This window comes from Azolla caroliniana, unplaced genomic scaffold (assembly GCF_043228905.1).
Source record: "Azolla caroliniana isolate FFs.n. ecotype wild unplaced genomic scaffold, voAzoCaro1.0.p SCAF_15, whole genome shotgun sequence".
Taxonomy (NCBI): domain Eukaryota; kingdom Viridiplantae; phylum Streptophyta; class Polypodiopsida; order Salviniales; family Salviniaceae; genus Azolla; species Azolla caroliniana.
Genome location: NW_028230450.1, coordinates 13,117,433 through 13,131,755, shown reverse-complemented (window position 1 = coordinate 13,131,755; position 14,323 = coordinate 13,117,433). Strand labels below are relative to the sequence as shown.

The 14,323-nt window shown below is 40.7% G+C and overlaps 1 protein-coding gene and 2 non-coding genes across 3 annotated transcripts; all 3 read left to right on the top strand.

The window, feature by feature from the left end:
* The first annotated feature begins 431 nt into the window (after positions 1 to 431).
* Positions 432 to 4,370, top strand: ALDH11A3 (aldehyde dehydrogenase 11A3). The gene is made up of 10 exons (XM_087331227.1): positions 432 to 673; positions 1,095 to 1,288; positions 1,740 to 1,868; positions 1,956 to 2,075; positions 2,207 to 2,343; positions 2,460 to 2,615; positions 2,713 to 2,923; positions 3,126 to 3,293; positions 3,732 to 3,848; positions 4,116 to 4,370. The coding sequence occupies exons 1-10, from the start codon at positions 523 to 525 to the stop codon at positions 4,227 to 4,229; spliced, it is 1,497 nt and encodes a 498-aa protein (XP_087187353.1). The 5' UTR covers positions 432 to 522; the 3' UTR covers positions 4,230 to 4,370.
* Positions 4,371 to 13,631: 9,261 nt separating this feature from the next.
* TRNAI-AAU (transfer RNA isoleucine (anticodon AAU)) lies at positions 13,632 to 13,705 on the top strand. The gene has a single exon. It is a non-coding gene; the product is annotated as a tRNA-Ile (tRNA).
* Positions 13,706 to 14,047: 342 nt separating this feature from the next.
* On the top strand, positions 14,048 to 14,121 carry TRNAI-AAU (transfer RNA isoleucine (anticodon AAU)). Its single transcript has one exon. It is a non-coding gene; the product is annotated as a tRNA-Ile (tRNA).
* The last annotated feature ends 202 nt before the right edge of the window (positions 14,122 to 14,323 follow it).

Here is a 14,323-nt window from a genome sequence, read left to right as displayed (position 1 = left end):
CATAGATCTCCACAAATATCACAATTTGGTTGGTAATGTCAATTAAAATCGGTGATCTCATCTCGACGATCTCATCTAGCTTGTATCAATATCATCACAAGATCAAATCATTAAAATCGATGACGATCGCATACCGTCCATCTTGTCTTCTAGCATGCAAAAAACCAAAACCCATCTGATTAAACTCGATGATCACATCTTTTCTTGTGTTATTCGTATACATACATAATGATAATACATAGGGATTGATCCCCCAAAATCATTAAGGAGATGTTTATTATCCTTGTCCTTTGTAAAGAGTTTCAGAAAATGATAAAAATGCCCTCCCTCTGTTTTGGGCGAATTCCCAATGATACCCCTACTCCTCCTCCTCCTGCGAGGCTTGAATTGGCATGAAACGACATCATGCATGGATCGCAATCTCTGTCTCTGTCTCTCTCTCAGAGCAATCTCTCCGCATACACAGGCAGAGCTACCTCCACGCTGCCATTGGATTACAAGAGGTTCTTTGTATTACATATTATGGCTGGGAAGGGAGTGTTTGCTGATCTTGTAGACGAGGAGAGCGCTACATTCAGCTACTATGCCGATGGGCAGTGGAAGAAATCCTCATCTGCCCACTCTGTCCCTGTCCTCAACCCTACTTCCATGAAGCCACACTTCAAAATTACAGGTATGAATCATCTCTCTTCTTCTTCTCCTCAACAAAATCAAATGTATATATGGACACTCATTGGACATAGATTCTCAACAGCTAACATGAAACCATTGTCTAATATGTATATAAAATTCCATTCTTTATGTTGTTATGTATGCATATGTTTGTCTCACCGGATTTTCCGAAAAACAAATGTATATATGGACACTCATTTGACATAGATTCTCAGCAGCTAACATGAAACCATTGTCTACTATGTATATAAAATTTCATTCTTTATGTTGTTATGTATGCATATGTTTGTATCACCGGATTTTCCATTCTTAACGATGATGGAAATCTATAGGCTCCTCATCAGGCTCTTTTCGTGGTTTTCAGATCATATGAAAACCATGTCATGATCCTTTCTTTTTGTTTTGATGGTCTTTTTTGAAAGCTTGCACAAAAGAGGAGGTGGAACGTGTTCTAGAAGGTGCCAAACCGGCCCAGAGGATATGGGCCAGGGTGCCTCTCTGGAAACGTGCTGAAACTCTCCACAAAGTCGCCAACCTCCTGAGAGAAAATAAAGATGTCATGGCAGAATGCTTGATCAAGGAAGTGGCTAAGCCTGCAAAGGATTCAGTTGCTGAGGTAAAGGCAATTTAGCTCTTTTGGTTACTATGTGTGCATATACATATACGTACATATACGTATATGTATGTGTGTATGTATGTATGTATGTATGTATGTATGTATGTATGTATGTATGTATGTATGTATTTATGTGTATATACACACACACACACACAAATTTGTTGTGTTTTCTTCAGTGTATGTATGCTATCAATATTCATCCATTTTGAACTTATTTATAGGATGTCATATGGTTCATATCCAGCCTTGTCCTTACATCCAAACTGATGCGATTATGCTTGTGATGTGCATTATGAAACCCAATTGATTTTTACTTTCGGAACTTCATACAACGTGTGCATTTCATATCAATTATAAACCCCAACCCTTTTGTTTATGACCTAATTGAAAATGAATTGAAGAAATAACCTAACCACTTTTGGAAGTTTTAAATCATTCTATGCAAAAGGTGACTAGATCAGCAGATTTGATAGATTACACTGCAGAAGAAGGTATTAGAATCCTTTCTGAAGGGAAGTTTCTGGTTTCAGATAGTTTTCCAGGGAATGACAGAAACAAACTTTGCCTCTCCTCCAAAGTAAGGAAATTATGTTCAGAATTATTAGACATCATTTAATGCTTTATTTTTCTCAAGCTAATACAGAAAAATATTATATTTCCCAAGATACCCTTAGGCGTGATCCTTGCAATACCGCCTTTCAATTATCCTATAAATCTTGCTGTTTCAAAGATTGCGCCTGCATTGATAGCTGGAAATGCAGTTGTTTTGAAGCCCCCAACTCAGGTGATAAGAGCTTTCATTACAATCTTTCAGGAGAGTTTTGAAATCACATGAAAAGAATTGGCTTCTTAATTTTTCTTGGAAGACGTGGCTTCACTGTATGTTCCTTTCCTTTTTATCTTGCTCAAACTCAGGGGGCAGTAGCTGCATTACATATGATGCATTGCTTTCATCTTGCTGGCTTTCCAAGGGGCTTGCTCAGTGCTATAACAGTAAAGGCCTCAGAGCTCGGCGATTTCCTCACAACCCATCCAGCAATCAATTGTATCAGGTCTTTTACACACAAAATCATGCACAATACATTTGTTTCTTCTAAAATCTTTAATCTATATGTCATTATTGGAAATAGATTTCTCATTTTGTGCATATTTTTCCGCTTTGTTTCAGCTTTACGGGTGGAGATACAGGCATTTCTATCTCAAAACGGGCTGGCATGATTCCATTGCAGATGGAGCTTGGCGGGAAGGATGCTTGCATTGTATTGGATGATGCAGATCTTGACCTCGCTGCGGCCAACATCGTCAAAGGAGGGTTCTCTTACAGGTTTTCTCCATATAAGCAAGGGAAATATATGAAATATATGTCTTTACTTATACCTTGTCAAAAAACTGATTGCCTTATCTCATGAAGTCCATTGCAGTGGGCAGAGGTGCACGGCAGTTAAAATTGTGTTGGCAATGGAGTCTATCGCTGACAAATTAGTTGAGAAGGTGAATGCTAAAGTTAATAAGCTTACGGTTGGTCCTCCAGAGGCAGATTCAGATGTCACTCCGGTTATCAGTGAAGCCTCAGCCAACTTCATCGAAGAACTTGCTAATGATGCACAACAAAAAGGAGCTAATTTGTGCCAGGTTAAATAAGATTCCCTTGTTAAGCACTTCCTCTGTAATGAAGCAGTTTGTTGGTTTGAGAAGTCCAAAAGTTACTGCAATGCCTACATTTTAGGATGAATTTTTTTTTTGTGCTTTTGTTTTCTCTGGTTGTGTAGTCATTCTTTTTGTCATGGTACGAATCATAGTTTATATGATGCTCAATGAACTTCTTTTCTTTCAGGAGTATAAGAGAGAAGGTAATCTCATATGGCCGGTTCTGATTGATCATGTGACGACTGACATGCGCATTGCGTGGGAGGAGCCATTCGGTCCTATTGTACCTCTCATCCGTATAAAAAGTATTGATGAAGGTGTGAAGCATTGTAATTCCAGTAGATATGGCTTGCAGGTTCTCTCCTCACAAATAATTCCATAATTTCTAAAAGTCGTCATGTTTCATCTGAGGATCTATCTCATTCATGATACACTCTGTCATCAAGAAGACAATCCATCTCATTTACAGGACACTAGAATATATTTTTCTCCTCTCTATTGATTGGGTTATCAAGGATCCTTATTCATTTATATTATTTATTGTGACTTTCTAGATTTTCTTCTCTTTAGTCTCTCACCGTCATCCAGTTTTAGGATAAATTTACGCAGTTTTTCTGTTTAGGTTCTCTCGTTCTAAATGATAATTGTAATGCATGTGTATTTGCTCAAAAGTAAAAAGAAAACTTATAATAATTTGGTAGTACTTCCTTTACTATTAATTCTACTTTTTTGATGTACATCCTTATTGGGATTGGGATTGAAAATCTGAATGCCTGGACTTACATTATGTCAGGGATGTGTTTTCACAAGCAACATCAACAGAGCCATGATAATAAGTGATGCTATGGAGACTGGGACAGTTCAAATCAATTCAGCCCCAGCCCGTGGCCCTGATCACTTCCCTTTCCAGGTATACACCATAATTATAAAAGTTGCATCTGAAAAAACAAGTATTTATAATTGTCAGCATGATCAACATTTCTTTATGATTATCCTTCTGACCCACATATCATTTCCTTTACAATTATCAATACGACCCAACATATTGGTTTTCTTATTTTTAGTTTATGACTTTCGATAATAACTAGGATGATATGTTGACAGGTGAAACAGATAATTGTGTCATTGTGATATCCTTAATACAAAAACAAATCTTGGGTTCTTCTGTAATGTGTAGGGGCTGAAAGATAGTGGTATTGGATCACAAGGGATCACCAACAGTATTCACATGATGACCAAGGTCAAAACTACAGTCTTTAACTTGCCGGTGCCTTCCTACACCATGGGTTAAAGAGCAGCAAATAACTCTTATAATCCATTGATAGATTGTTACTACTATTGTTGTATATCTATACATCTATAAAGCAATCTCATTAAGTCATGTCTTCTTACACATGACAATTGAAAAACACGGCCTTGGAAAGATTTGGTTGTAATTAATAAGGAACGAAACATTATTGAGAGCCAATTCTATTTATAGTGCAATCTCATTTAAGTAATAACTCTGGCACATAGTCATTAATAACATGTAGTTATGTTTAGAATAATCTGAAAGTATTCAACGTGTATCGTATGTTTTAGAGCTGCTGTTTTAGAACATGTATTCTATGCTTTAGAGCTGCTATTCTAAGTATCCTATGTATTTAACTAGTACTTATGTTTTCAGAGAAAAATCAAAAAGTTCAAAATAAAATTATAATTTGGCCAAAAAACAATTGTTAAATGATATATATACTACAAGAAGTATTTAACGTATCCTACACGTATTCAACCTATTTTATCTTTAGAATATGTTTTTAAAGGAAGGATTTGGTTGTAAACACCAAGGATTTAAACATTATTGAGAGAAATTTGGTGCATATACTTGGGATAAGTTATAAAAGCAAATTTATATTGGACAAATCAAATTGTTTTGGTAGCAAAGAAATCTATTTGTTGTGTACATACTCAACTAGCCATTTGTTATATATGTATATAGTAAAAACGAGGAATGGTAATTCAAGTAAAAAAAGGTTAGCCATGGACGAAAATCTTTGCCTACACTATTTACAATATTTACTATCTCTTTATTTGCATCTTTAGCATTAACAAGAATGAAAGGGTTCACATCAAAATTAGTAGTATTCCTAGCAGTTGTCACACATAAGCAATATTCATTCTTATGGAAAGCTAGAATCAATATAGTAAAAGCTATTGATAGATGATTAAACCCCATCTATCCGTTATACATATATGTTGCATCAAAACCTTTTATGGGTATAAACAATCTAACAATTGGATCCATTCTTGCGACAATACACACACGTGTGTGTGAAATGCGAGTAGTACCATTGGGCGCTTGAACCAAAGAGAATGGGTTGACTCAAGTTGTCGCTTAGATGACTTCAAGTTACTCACCGTTATTGGCTTTAGCACTAATAGTCGGCAACGGTTCGGTTTGAACCGAACCGAATTGCGAAACTGCGACGTAGCGTTTTTAAAATAAATAAATTGAAATAATCTTTTCATTTTCAAGACGTATTCTCACATTTTAGGAAAATCTTTAAAATTTTGAAAAATTAAAATGAAAAATAATGAAATATTTTAAAATTTTAAGTTTTGTCGCATAGATGACTTCAAGTTACTCACAATTATTGGCTTTAGCACTAATAGTCGGCAACGGTTCAGTTTGAACCGAATAGAACCGTGAACCGGGAAACTGCGGCTTAGCAGTTTTTTTTAAATTTTTTTTTTTTTTTAAAACAATCTTTTCATTTTCAAGACTTATTCTCACATTTTAGGAAAATCTTTAAAATTTTGAAAAATTAAAATAAAAAATAATGAAAAATTTTTAAATTTTTAAATTGAATTTTGACCTAATTTGAAAACCGAAACCGAACCATGAACTGTGGTTTTAACGGTTTGAATTTTTTTAAACAGTTCAGTTTAACAGTTTCGTGGTTCGGTTTAACGGTTTGTTTGCTTCAAGTTTCAAAATTTTTAAACAATTCAGTTTTGACACTCTCAAACCGAACCAAACCGTTGCCGATTTTTATTTAGCGCCCAATCTAAGTATGTCTAAAGAGTGTAGATTTGTGGGTTTATGGATAAAAGAGTGATTATGGAATTAACTTGTGTATGTGTGTATTCATATCTATGTGATTGTTATATAAATGTGTGGAAGTGTATGTTAATGTGCATAGGGGGATGTTTGTGTATGTGTAGTGAGTCAATATTCTCGGACGTCTTTTTCGGTGTTTATAGAGTGTGTGCTTATGTATATGCTTTGATGAGCGTGTGTGTGCGCGCGCGTATATGTATGTATGTTTTAATGTTTAGAGTAGGTAGGGATGTTTGGGTTGGTAGAGTGACTCATTGATATACTTTGATGCTTGTGTGTGTGTGTATACATACATAGTACATGTATGTTTGTTTTAATGTATAGGTAGGTAGGAGAGGTGTATGAGGTGTTAGAGTGATGACGTTGCGGGATGTCGCATTTCAACGCATAAATGATAGGTGATGGATGGGAAGTGAGTGTGGCGGCAATGGGTGGCAATGATAGCTAGCGCAAAGGCGACACGGCGGTTGTAGTAGCCACAACCTTGAGGAAGCTCCTCGACTCAAGTCGAATGGTCAGGTGTCAAGCTTTCTTGAGGCTTGATGCTTTTAAACGGGGAGTCGATGAACTTTTCCTTGATGTTGATGTGGCCCTCAAGGAATTAAATATCTTGAATACTACAAATTTGTGACAAGTTGCTAGGTTCGGTTTGTGTGGTGCGTTCGACTCTTACAGTCCGAAAAAACTTTGATTGCTTAGAACTTTTTACTTAGTGGTCGGAATCACTTTCTAAAAATTTATGTGTCCCATAATTTATTTTTCATCGAAATTTCTCCAATTTCACGTGAGTTCGTGCCTCATACTCATATTTTCGAGCCAAAAATTTCGCTCCAATCCTTGTTTGACCACAATTAGCATCAAATAGTAGAATTACCATAAATAAATTTATATAAATATTAAAAAACATGTTACATCAAAACTGCACATATTGATTAAGATACAATGAGATAAACTCGACTGTGTTACATAGGGTGGCTTATATGGTAGGTAGATAAGATATAAGTTCATATGATTTCCAAGTAGAGCATTTGAGAAGAGATTCTTGAGTTGTGGTGCAATGTTCCATTAGAGAATGGCCATGTTGCCCCTAACATGCACCTATACTTATGTTTTCAAGGTGCCTAATGTGAGAAAAATGCGGATCAAGATTCAAACCCTTGATCATTCCGTTCCGAAAGTAAGTTCTTGTTGATTGAGCTATGCCTCTCTATGGTCTTCACCTTATTCGCATATCCTTCTTGTTGTATTTTGCCCTATTCTTCAACCTTACATGTATCTTGAATTTGATGTTTTTCCTCTTATGATCACCTCACATCACAGACACTATTCCGAACTCATTCGTCTCATCCGGATCACTTCTTTCAATTTGATCAGCTATCTCCGATCCGTTCCCTCTTTCATCTGAATTGGTTGTCTCCAGCTCATCCTCCTTCAAGCCCTTGACCACAGCTGACCATGTCCTAGTTCTTGCCTTCACCTTCAGGTCAGCTTTGCCCTTCCTGGCTCTGCCACCTGCCTTGCCTCTCTCAACTCTACCTCCCCCTTGTGTGGTTGGCTCTGGCTTCGGCTCTCTCTTTCGACCGTTCCCCCTACAACTGGCTAGTCTACAGTTAGCCGTTCTTCTTCCACTTGTCCTCTCGCTTGATCCGTCCTCGACTTCTTCAACCATTCCAGATTCAAACTCTGCATTCGATGCGGCTTCTTAGACATCATCTCTCTCCCTTTCGCCCTTGCTTCAACTTTCACTTCTCCCCCTCAAGTTTGGCATGTTGAGGTGTTGCAAGCCAAGCATACTTGAAAAATATTGCAACTTGTCCATGCCGAGAGGTTTGGTGAAGATATCGACCGCCTGTCAATCTATCGGAACATACAAAAGTTCCACTTCACCGGTGAGAACTCGCTTGCATACAAAGTGATAGTGCACCTCAATGTGCTTTGTGCGAGCATGGAAGACGGGATTCTTCACTAACTTGATGTTGTTGAGGTTGTTGTAGTAGATCACCGTAGGATCAAACACCTCCATACACAAATCCTTCAACAACCTTTTAAGCTATATGGCTTTGCATATCGTGACAGCCACTCCTCTATATTCGGCCTCAGTGCTCGATAGTGCAACTGTCTACTTCTTCTTACTACATGCGATTGCGGCGCTCCCAAGTGAAAACGTATACTCGGATGTGGACCTGTGATCGCCAACATTTCCGACCCAATCGGCATTCGAGTGGCCAACCAACTCTTCGGCTATACCGGTCCGATACAACGTCCTATCCTTAGTGCCGTTGACATATGACAATATTCTTTGTGTCCACTGAAGGTGTTCGATGGTCAGCTGCAACATAAACTGACTGATCAATACGACCGGATAGCTGAGGTCCATCCAGGTGATGGTAAAATATATCAAGCTTTCTACTATTTGTCGGAACTGTTGAGTTGCAAGCCGTCCCAGATTCGGGGCGAATCTTGACATTTCTGTCAAGAGGAGTTGAGATGGATTTGCAGTCTGTCATTCCGAACTTGAAGAGTATACTCAGCACATAATGCCTTTGGTTAATCAATATGTCTTTTGGGGTGCAGATCACTATGATTCCGAGGAAATAATGAAGGTCCTCCAAATCCTTCATGTTGAATGATACTGCTAATTGGGACTTGACGCAGCTAATTTCCTCCTAGTCGGTACTGGCGATGACCAAGTCATCCACAAAAAGCAAGATGCTTACCAACCCGTTCTGACCATATCGGATGAATAGGGAGGAGTCCGACTTTACCAGAGTAAACCCCACCTTACGCAGTGTTGAGTGGCAAGCTCAACCAAATCCGGATCGGTTGAATAAGCCTGAGCCAGATCAGTATCTGGAAGGATGAGCCGGACCGGTGAGCCGGTGAGCTGGGGAGCCGGTTAGCTGGATTCAGTAGTAACCAGAAGCCTAGTAGCAGCCTAGACTACTAGGTAGTTAATGTCTCGTAGTTAGTGTCAGACACTCGTGTGAGCATTGAAGTACAACGTACTTCTGTCAGTCCTCTTAGGACTTGTATAAATAGTGTTGTTGAGCATGTTGTATGTATAGAGAATTTTAAAGAGTTGTTTATAATAGATTTAAGTTGTTCTGCTCTTGCTCTGTCTCTATCTCTCCTGCGTACCTTTTGTGTGTTAATCTCTCTCTCTCTCTGTTGCCATCCGGCTGAGCCGGTTCTGTCTGACACTTCCGCACATTAACATTCACATGGTATCAGAGCGCGAGGGTTGAGAACCTTTGCAGCCGACATCAGCATCTGAAGACAAACCCTAAGACCCGGTAAGAACAAAAAGAGAAGTGATGGATAGAGGAATGGCTAGCTCGCTCTTGGTGGAGAAGCTCGCCAGATCCAACTACACATCTTGGTCATACAAGATGCATCAGTACCTGCTTGGGCATGGTTACTGGAGCTATGTCGACGGAGCTAACGACACAACACCTGATGCGGCACACAAGGACTTCCTAGTGTGGGAACAAGTGGCAAGTAGAGTGATGTACTACTTTGCGTCTAGTGTCGGAGACCAGCTGCTGAGCCATGTTCGAGATGCCAAGACGCCAAAAGAAGCTTGGGGAAACCTAAAGAAGGTTTTTGCGGCAAGCAGTACGGCCCGAAAGCTGCAACTCCGACAGGAGTTGAGCAATGTCCGACAGAAGGACATGTCGGTAGCCGATTACACGGCCCAAATCAAAGAGATCTGTGACTCACTTGCCTCTATCAAAGTCACTATAGAGGAAGATGAGATGGTGCAGATCTGTCTTGGGGGCCTAGTGACTAAATTCAGAGCATTCCGAACGGCGGTATGTAGAAGGGAGAATACGCCGTCATTTTTCAACTTACAGTCGATGCTCCTTGTAGAGGAGAACCACCCCGGTGCGTCAAGAAGTGCACCCACGGACAACTGGATGCTGTACACGGAGGTGGATCAGCTCCGTGGGCATGGTGGACAAGGTAGGTCGGCTCGCAAAGGTAGCGGCCGGCAAGAGCAGGACCGAAGGCACAGAGAATGTGCCGACAACAGTTTCGGACCCTCCACAAGCAGGGGGAGTCAAGGTGGCACCGAGGACGGCAAGCAAAGGCCGACACGGAATGCTGGTACTGTGGTAAAAATGGCCATAGAGAAAGCAAGTGCTGGAAGAAGCGCGCCGATTCGGACAGATCCGGATATGGCAAGGTCGGCAGAGAGAACCGACAATACTCACACTATGCAGAAGGATCGGGAGGATCCAAAACCGGAAGAGCCGGTAAAGGGCCAGCCTTGGTGATTAAACATGAGGCTAACTCAATGAAGAATTCCACTTCCAAATCGGAGGAAGTGTGGTACGTTGATTCCGGTGAGTCGAATCACATGATGAGCCACAGAGAGTGGTTCTTTTTCTTGGAGAAACCGGAACAACCGGGAGTCGTCGAAACTGGAGACGACACTCCTCACCCAGTCGTGCATGTCGGAGGGAAGTCCCTTTGAGTCACGTCAGATAGAGGGGGAAGCTGATGAACGTATTACACGTTCCGACTATCACGAAGAACCTGGTTTCAGTCAGTCAGATCGTTTACCAGGGGATGCAGGTGTGGTTTACGCACCTTGGGTGCTTCATCGAGGAAGAGGGCCAGGTTATTGTGCAAGGGCGCAAAGATGGGAGGATGTTCATCCTCGACACCAATGACGTCGGCACCGCTATGTTTGCGAAAGGGTAGAAGGTCGAATCGAACATTGACCCGTGGCACAAGCAGATCGACCACGTCAATTATCGGAGGTTTCAAGATCTGCAATCGAAGCAAGTCGTTTTCGGTTTGCCGAAATTTAGCGACTGAAAGGCCGAAATTTGTGAAGCCTGCCAACTCGGGAAGCAACATCGGCTTCCATTCCCCACCGAATGAAACCGTAGCCGTAACAAGCTCGACCTTATTCATTCGGATGTATGGGACCGGCACAGAATGTTAGTCTTGGCGGGAGTCGATCCTTCATCTCCTTCATTGACGACTACAGCTGGCACACTTGGATCTACCTCATTGAGCGGAAGAGCGAAGTCTTTGAGTGTTTCCAAAACCTGCAAATCTTGGTTGAACGGGAAACGAAGAGGAAAATCAAGTGTCTGCGATCGGATGGCGGGAAAGAATACTGTTCTGGCCAATTCAACAGTTATCTGCATTAGAACGGAATTCGAAGATAATTCAGCTGCAGGTACACACCGGAGCAAAAGGGTGTGGCCGAGAGGAAGAACTGGTCAATTATCGATGCGGCAAGGGCGATGCTGGAGGAGAAGAGCATGCCCAAATTCTACTGGGCTGAGGCGGTCCGGACGACCGTCTATATCCAAAACCGGATCAGTGACAAGGTGTCTGCGCATGAGCTATATTTCGGGCGCAAGACGAATTTGAGACACCTTCACATATTCGGTAGCATTGCATATGTGCATGTGCCGGATGAGAAGCGGAGGAAGTTGGATGCAAAGTCAGAGAAATGCATCCTGGTCGGTTACTCGCATGAGCAAAAGGGGTATAAGTGTTATAATCCTCGGAAGAAGCAGGTTCGAGTTAGCCGGGATGTTGAGTTTGATGAGACGACATCATGGTATGTCTTACCGGTTCCGACTTCCGACCCCGTCCTGTCAGTCCTCTCAGGACTTGTATAAATAGTGCTATTGAGCACTTTGTATGTACAAAGAATTTTAAAGAGTTGTTTATAATAGATTTAAGTTGTTTTGCTCTCGCTCTGTCTCTGTCTCTCCTACGTACCTTCTGTGTGTTAATCTCTCTCTCTCTCTCTCTCTGTTGCTATCCAGTGAGCCGGTTCTGTCTGACGCTTCCGCACATTAACATTCACAAGCAATCTCTGCGTGATCTTTGCATTCCAAGCACGGGGGGCTTGCTTCAATCCATAAAGGGAGTTCTTCAGTTAGCAGACGGTCGACTCGTTCATTCTGATTTGAAATTTGGGAGGCTACATCATATACACTTGTTCCCCAAGGTCTCCTTGCAAGAACATGTTCTTCACGTCCATCTAGTGCAAATGTGATTCCCTAGCCGTTGCACCGCCAACAACACCCAGATGGTCGACATCTTTGCGACCGACGCAAATGTCTCATCATAATCGATGTTGTGTTGCTGCGTGTAGCCCTTGGTCACTAGTCGGGTCTTGTATCGGTTGACAGAGATATCAGCGTTGTACTTTACTTTGTATAACCACCTACATCTGATCGGCTTCACTCCTTTGGGGGTTTCAACCAAGTCCCTTGTCTCATTCTCCGCTAAGGCACACATCTCTTCCTCCATTGCAGCTCGCCAATTGGCATCCTTCGCCGCCTCTGCGTGGCTCTCTAGCTCATGCACTTCTGCCATTTTTTCCATATATGCATTGTGATAAACCATATATTCATTGTACCCATATTGGATTACGAGGTTCTTTTGGCTGGTGGATCGGGGCAACTTCTAGTTCGCCAATTTTATGGCCCTCTTGGTTGACTCCGACGTCAACTTTGGAGGTCCATTTTCGAACCAGTCGTGTCGGATTCCCCTTGATCTCACATTTTGGCCTCTGTTCCATATCCTGGCATCTTCATCTTCCCCTTCTCCTTGCGCGTAAGACATCTCCTTGGCTTCTAGCGTAGGGACTGCACGACCGAGTCTTCGTTGCTCACCAGCTTCTCATCTGGTTGGCCACCCTAGGTCAGCCAATCCAGATTTGGTCCACTGAGTTGGAAGGAAATCAGACTGTTCGGAAGTCTAGATTCCTGTCCTTCTCCAACTGATAAAGTTATTGTAAAGGCACATGTTGATGAAGCATCTTATGTATGTCGTTGTCTTCATATGCATTACTTCCCAGGTTGCTGCATTGATCTTGTCTGGTCTTTTGTCTCCAAATTGTACTAGTAGCCAAAGATCTTTAACCACTAACATGTCCCTCATCTTCGAGTTCCACATTGGGTAGTTGGAGCCAATGCTCTTGAACATGCCACTGAATGACCCTTCGATTTTCGTTCTTCTATTGAAGCTTATAACACAAGCTCTGATACCAGCATCCAAAGATCTTTAACCACTAGCATTTCCCTCATCTTCGACTTCCACATTGGGTAGTTGGAGCCAATGCACTTGAACATGCCATTGAATGAACCTTCAATTTTTTCCCCTCTGTTGAAGCTTATCACACAAGCTCTGATTCCAGTATGATAAGAATCGCTCTCGGCCACAACTGAGTTATAACCTCACGACGATGGAAGAAACAAATAAACAGGATACGATATTAATGCACTTACAAAGTATGTATGTTGCCGCATATTAAGGCGAGATTATTGTATATTGGTTATGCACGTTTAGGATAAAATTGTAACTTATAATCCAGACATATCTTTTAAGATTGGCTAAAATTGAAATTAAATATATAACTTTCAAGATTGGCCATTGAGTATATAACGATTTTGTATAATTAGGAATAGGCAACTCAAATAGGAAACCTCTACAACAAGTTTGGAAAAGATTTATGTATTCATTCATGTCGCACGAGTATATAACGTTTTCATATACTTTCAAAATGTGAAAAGTAAACATTCAATATGTAGGCTTGCCAATATACAAAATAGAAATGGCCAATTAGCTCAGTTGGTTAGAGCATCGTGCTAATAACGCGAAGGTCGCAGGTTCGAAACCTCCATTGGCCACAATCAATTGGTCTTCGTTAGTATTTCCCAAGCTCTCCAATGACTTCACCATTCGAATAGCCATAAAGTTTCTTGACTATGACTAGAAAAATTTAAAACAAAAGTATGTATGTTGCCGCATATTAAGACGAGATTATTGTCGATTGGTGATGCACATTTAGGATAAAATTGTAACTTATAATCCAGACATATCTTTCAAGATTGGGTAAAATTGAGATTAAATATATAACTTCTCATATAACTTTCAAGATTGGCCATTGAGTATATAACGTTTATGTATACATTCAAAATGTGAAAAGGAAACATTCAATCTGTAGGCTTGGCATAATGTAAAATAGACATGGCCAATTAGCTCAGTTGGTTAGAGTGTCGTGCTAATAACGCGAAGGTCATAGGTTCGAAACCTCCATTGGCCACAATCAATTGGTATTCATTAGTATTTCCCAAGCTCTCTAACGACTTCACTATTCGAATAGTCATAATGTTTGTTCACGATGACTAGAAAAATTTAAAACAAAAGTATGTATGGTGCCGCATATTAAGGTGACATTATTGTCGATTGGTTATCCACGTTTAGCATAAAATTGTAACTTATAATGCAGACATGTCTTTAAAGAT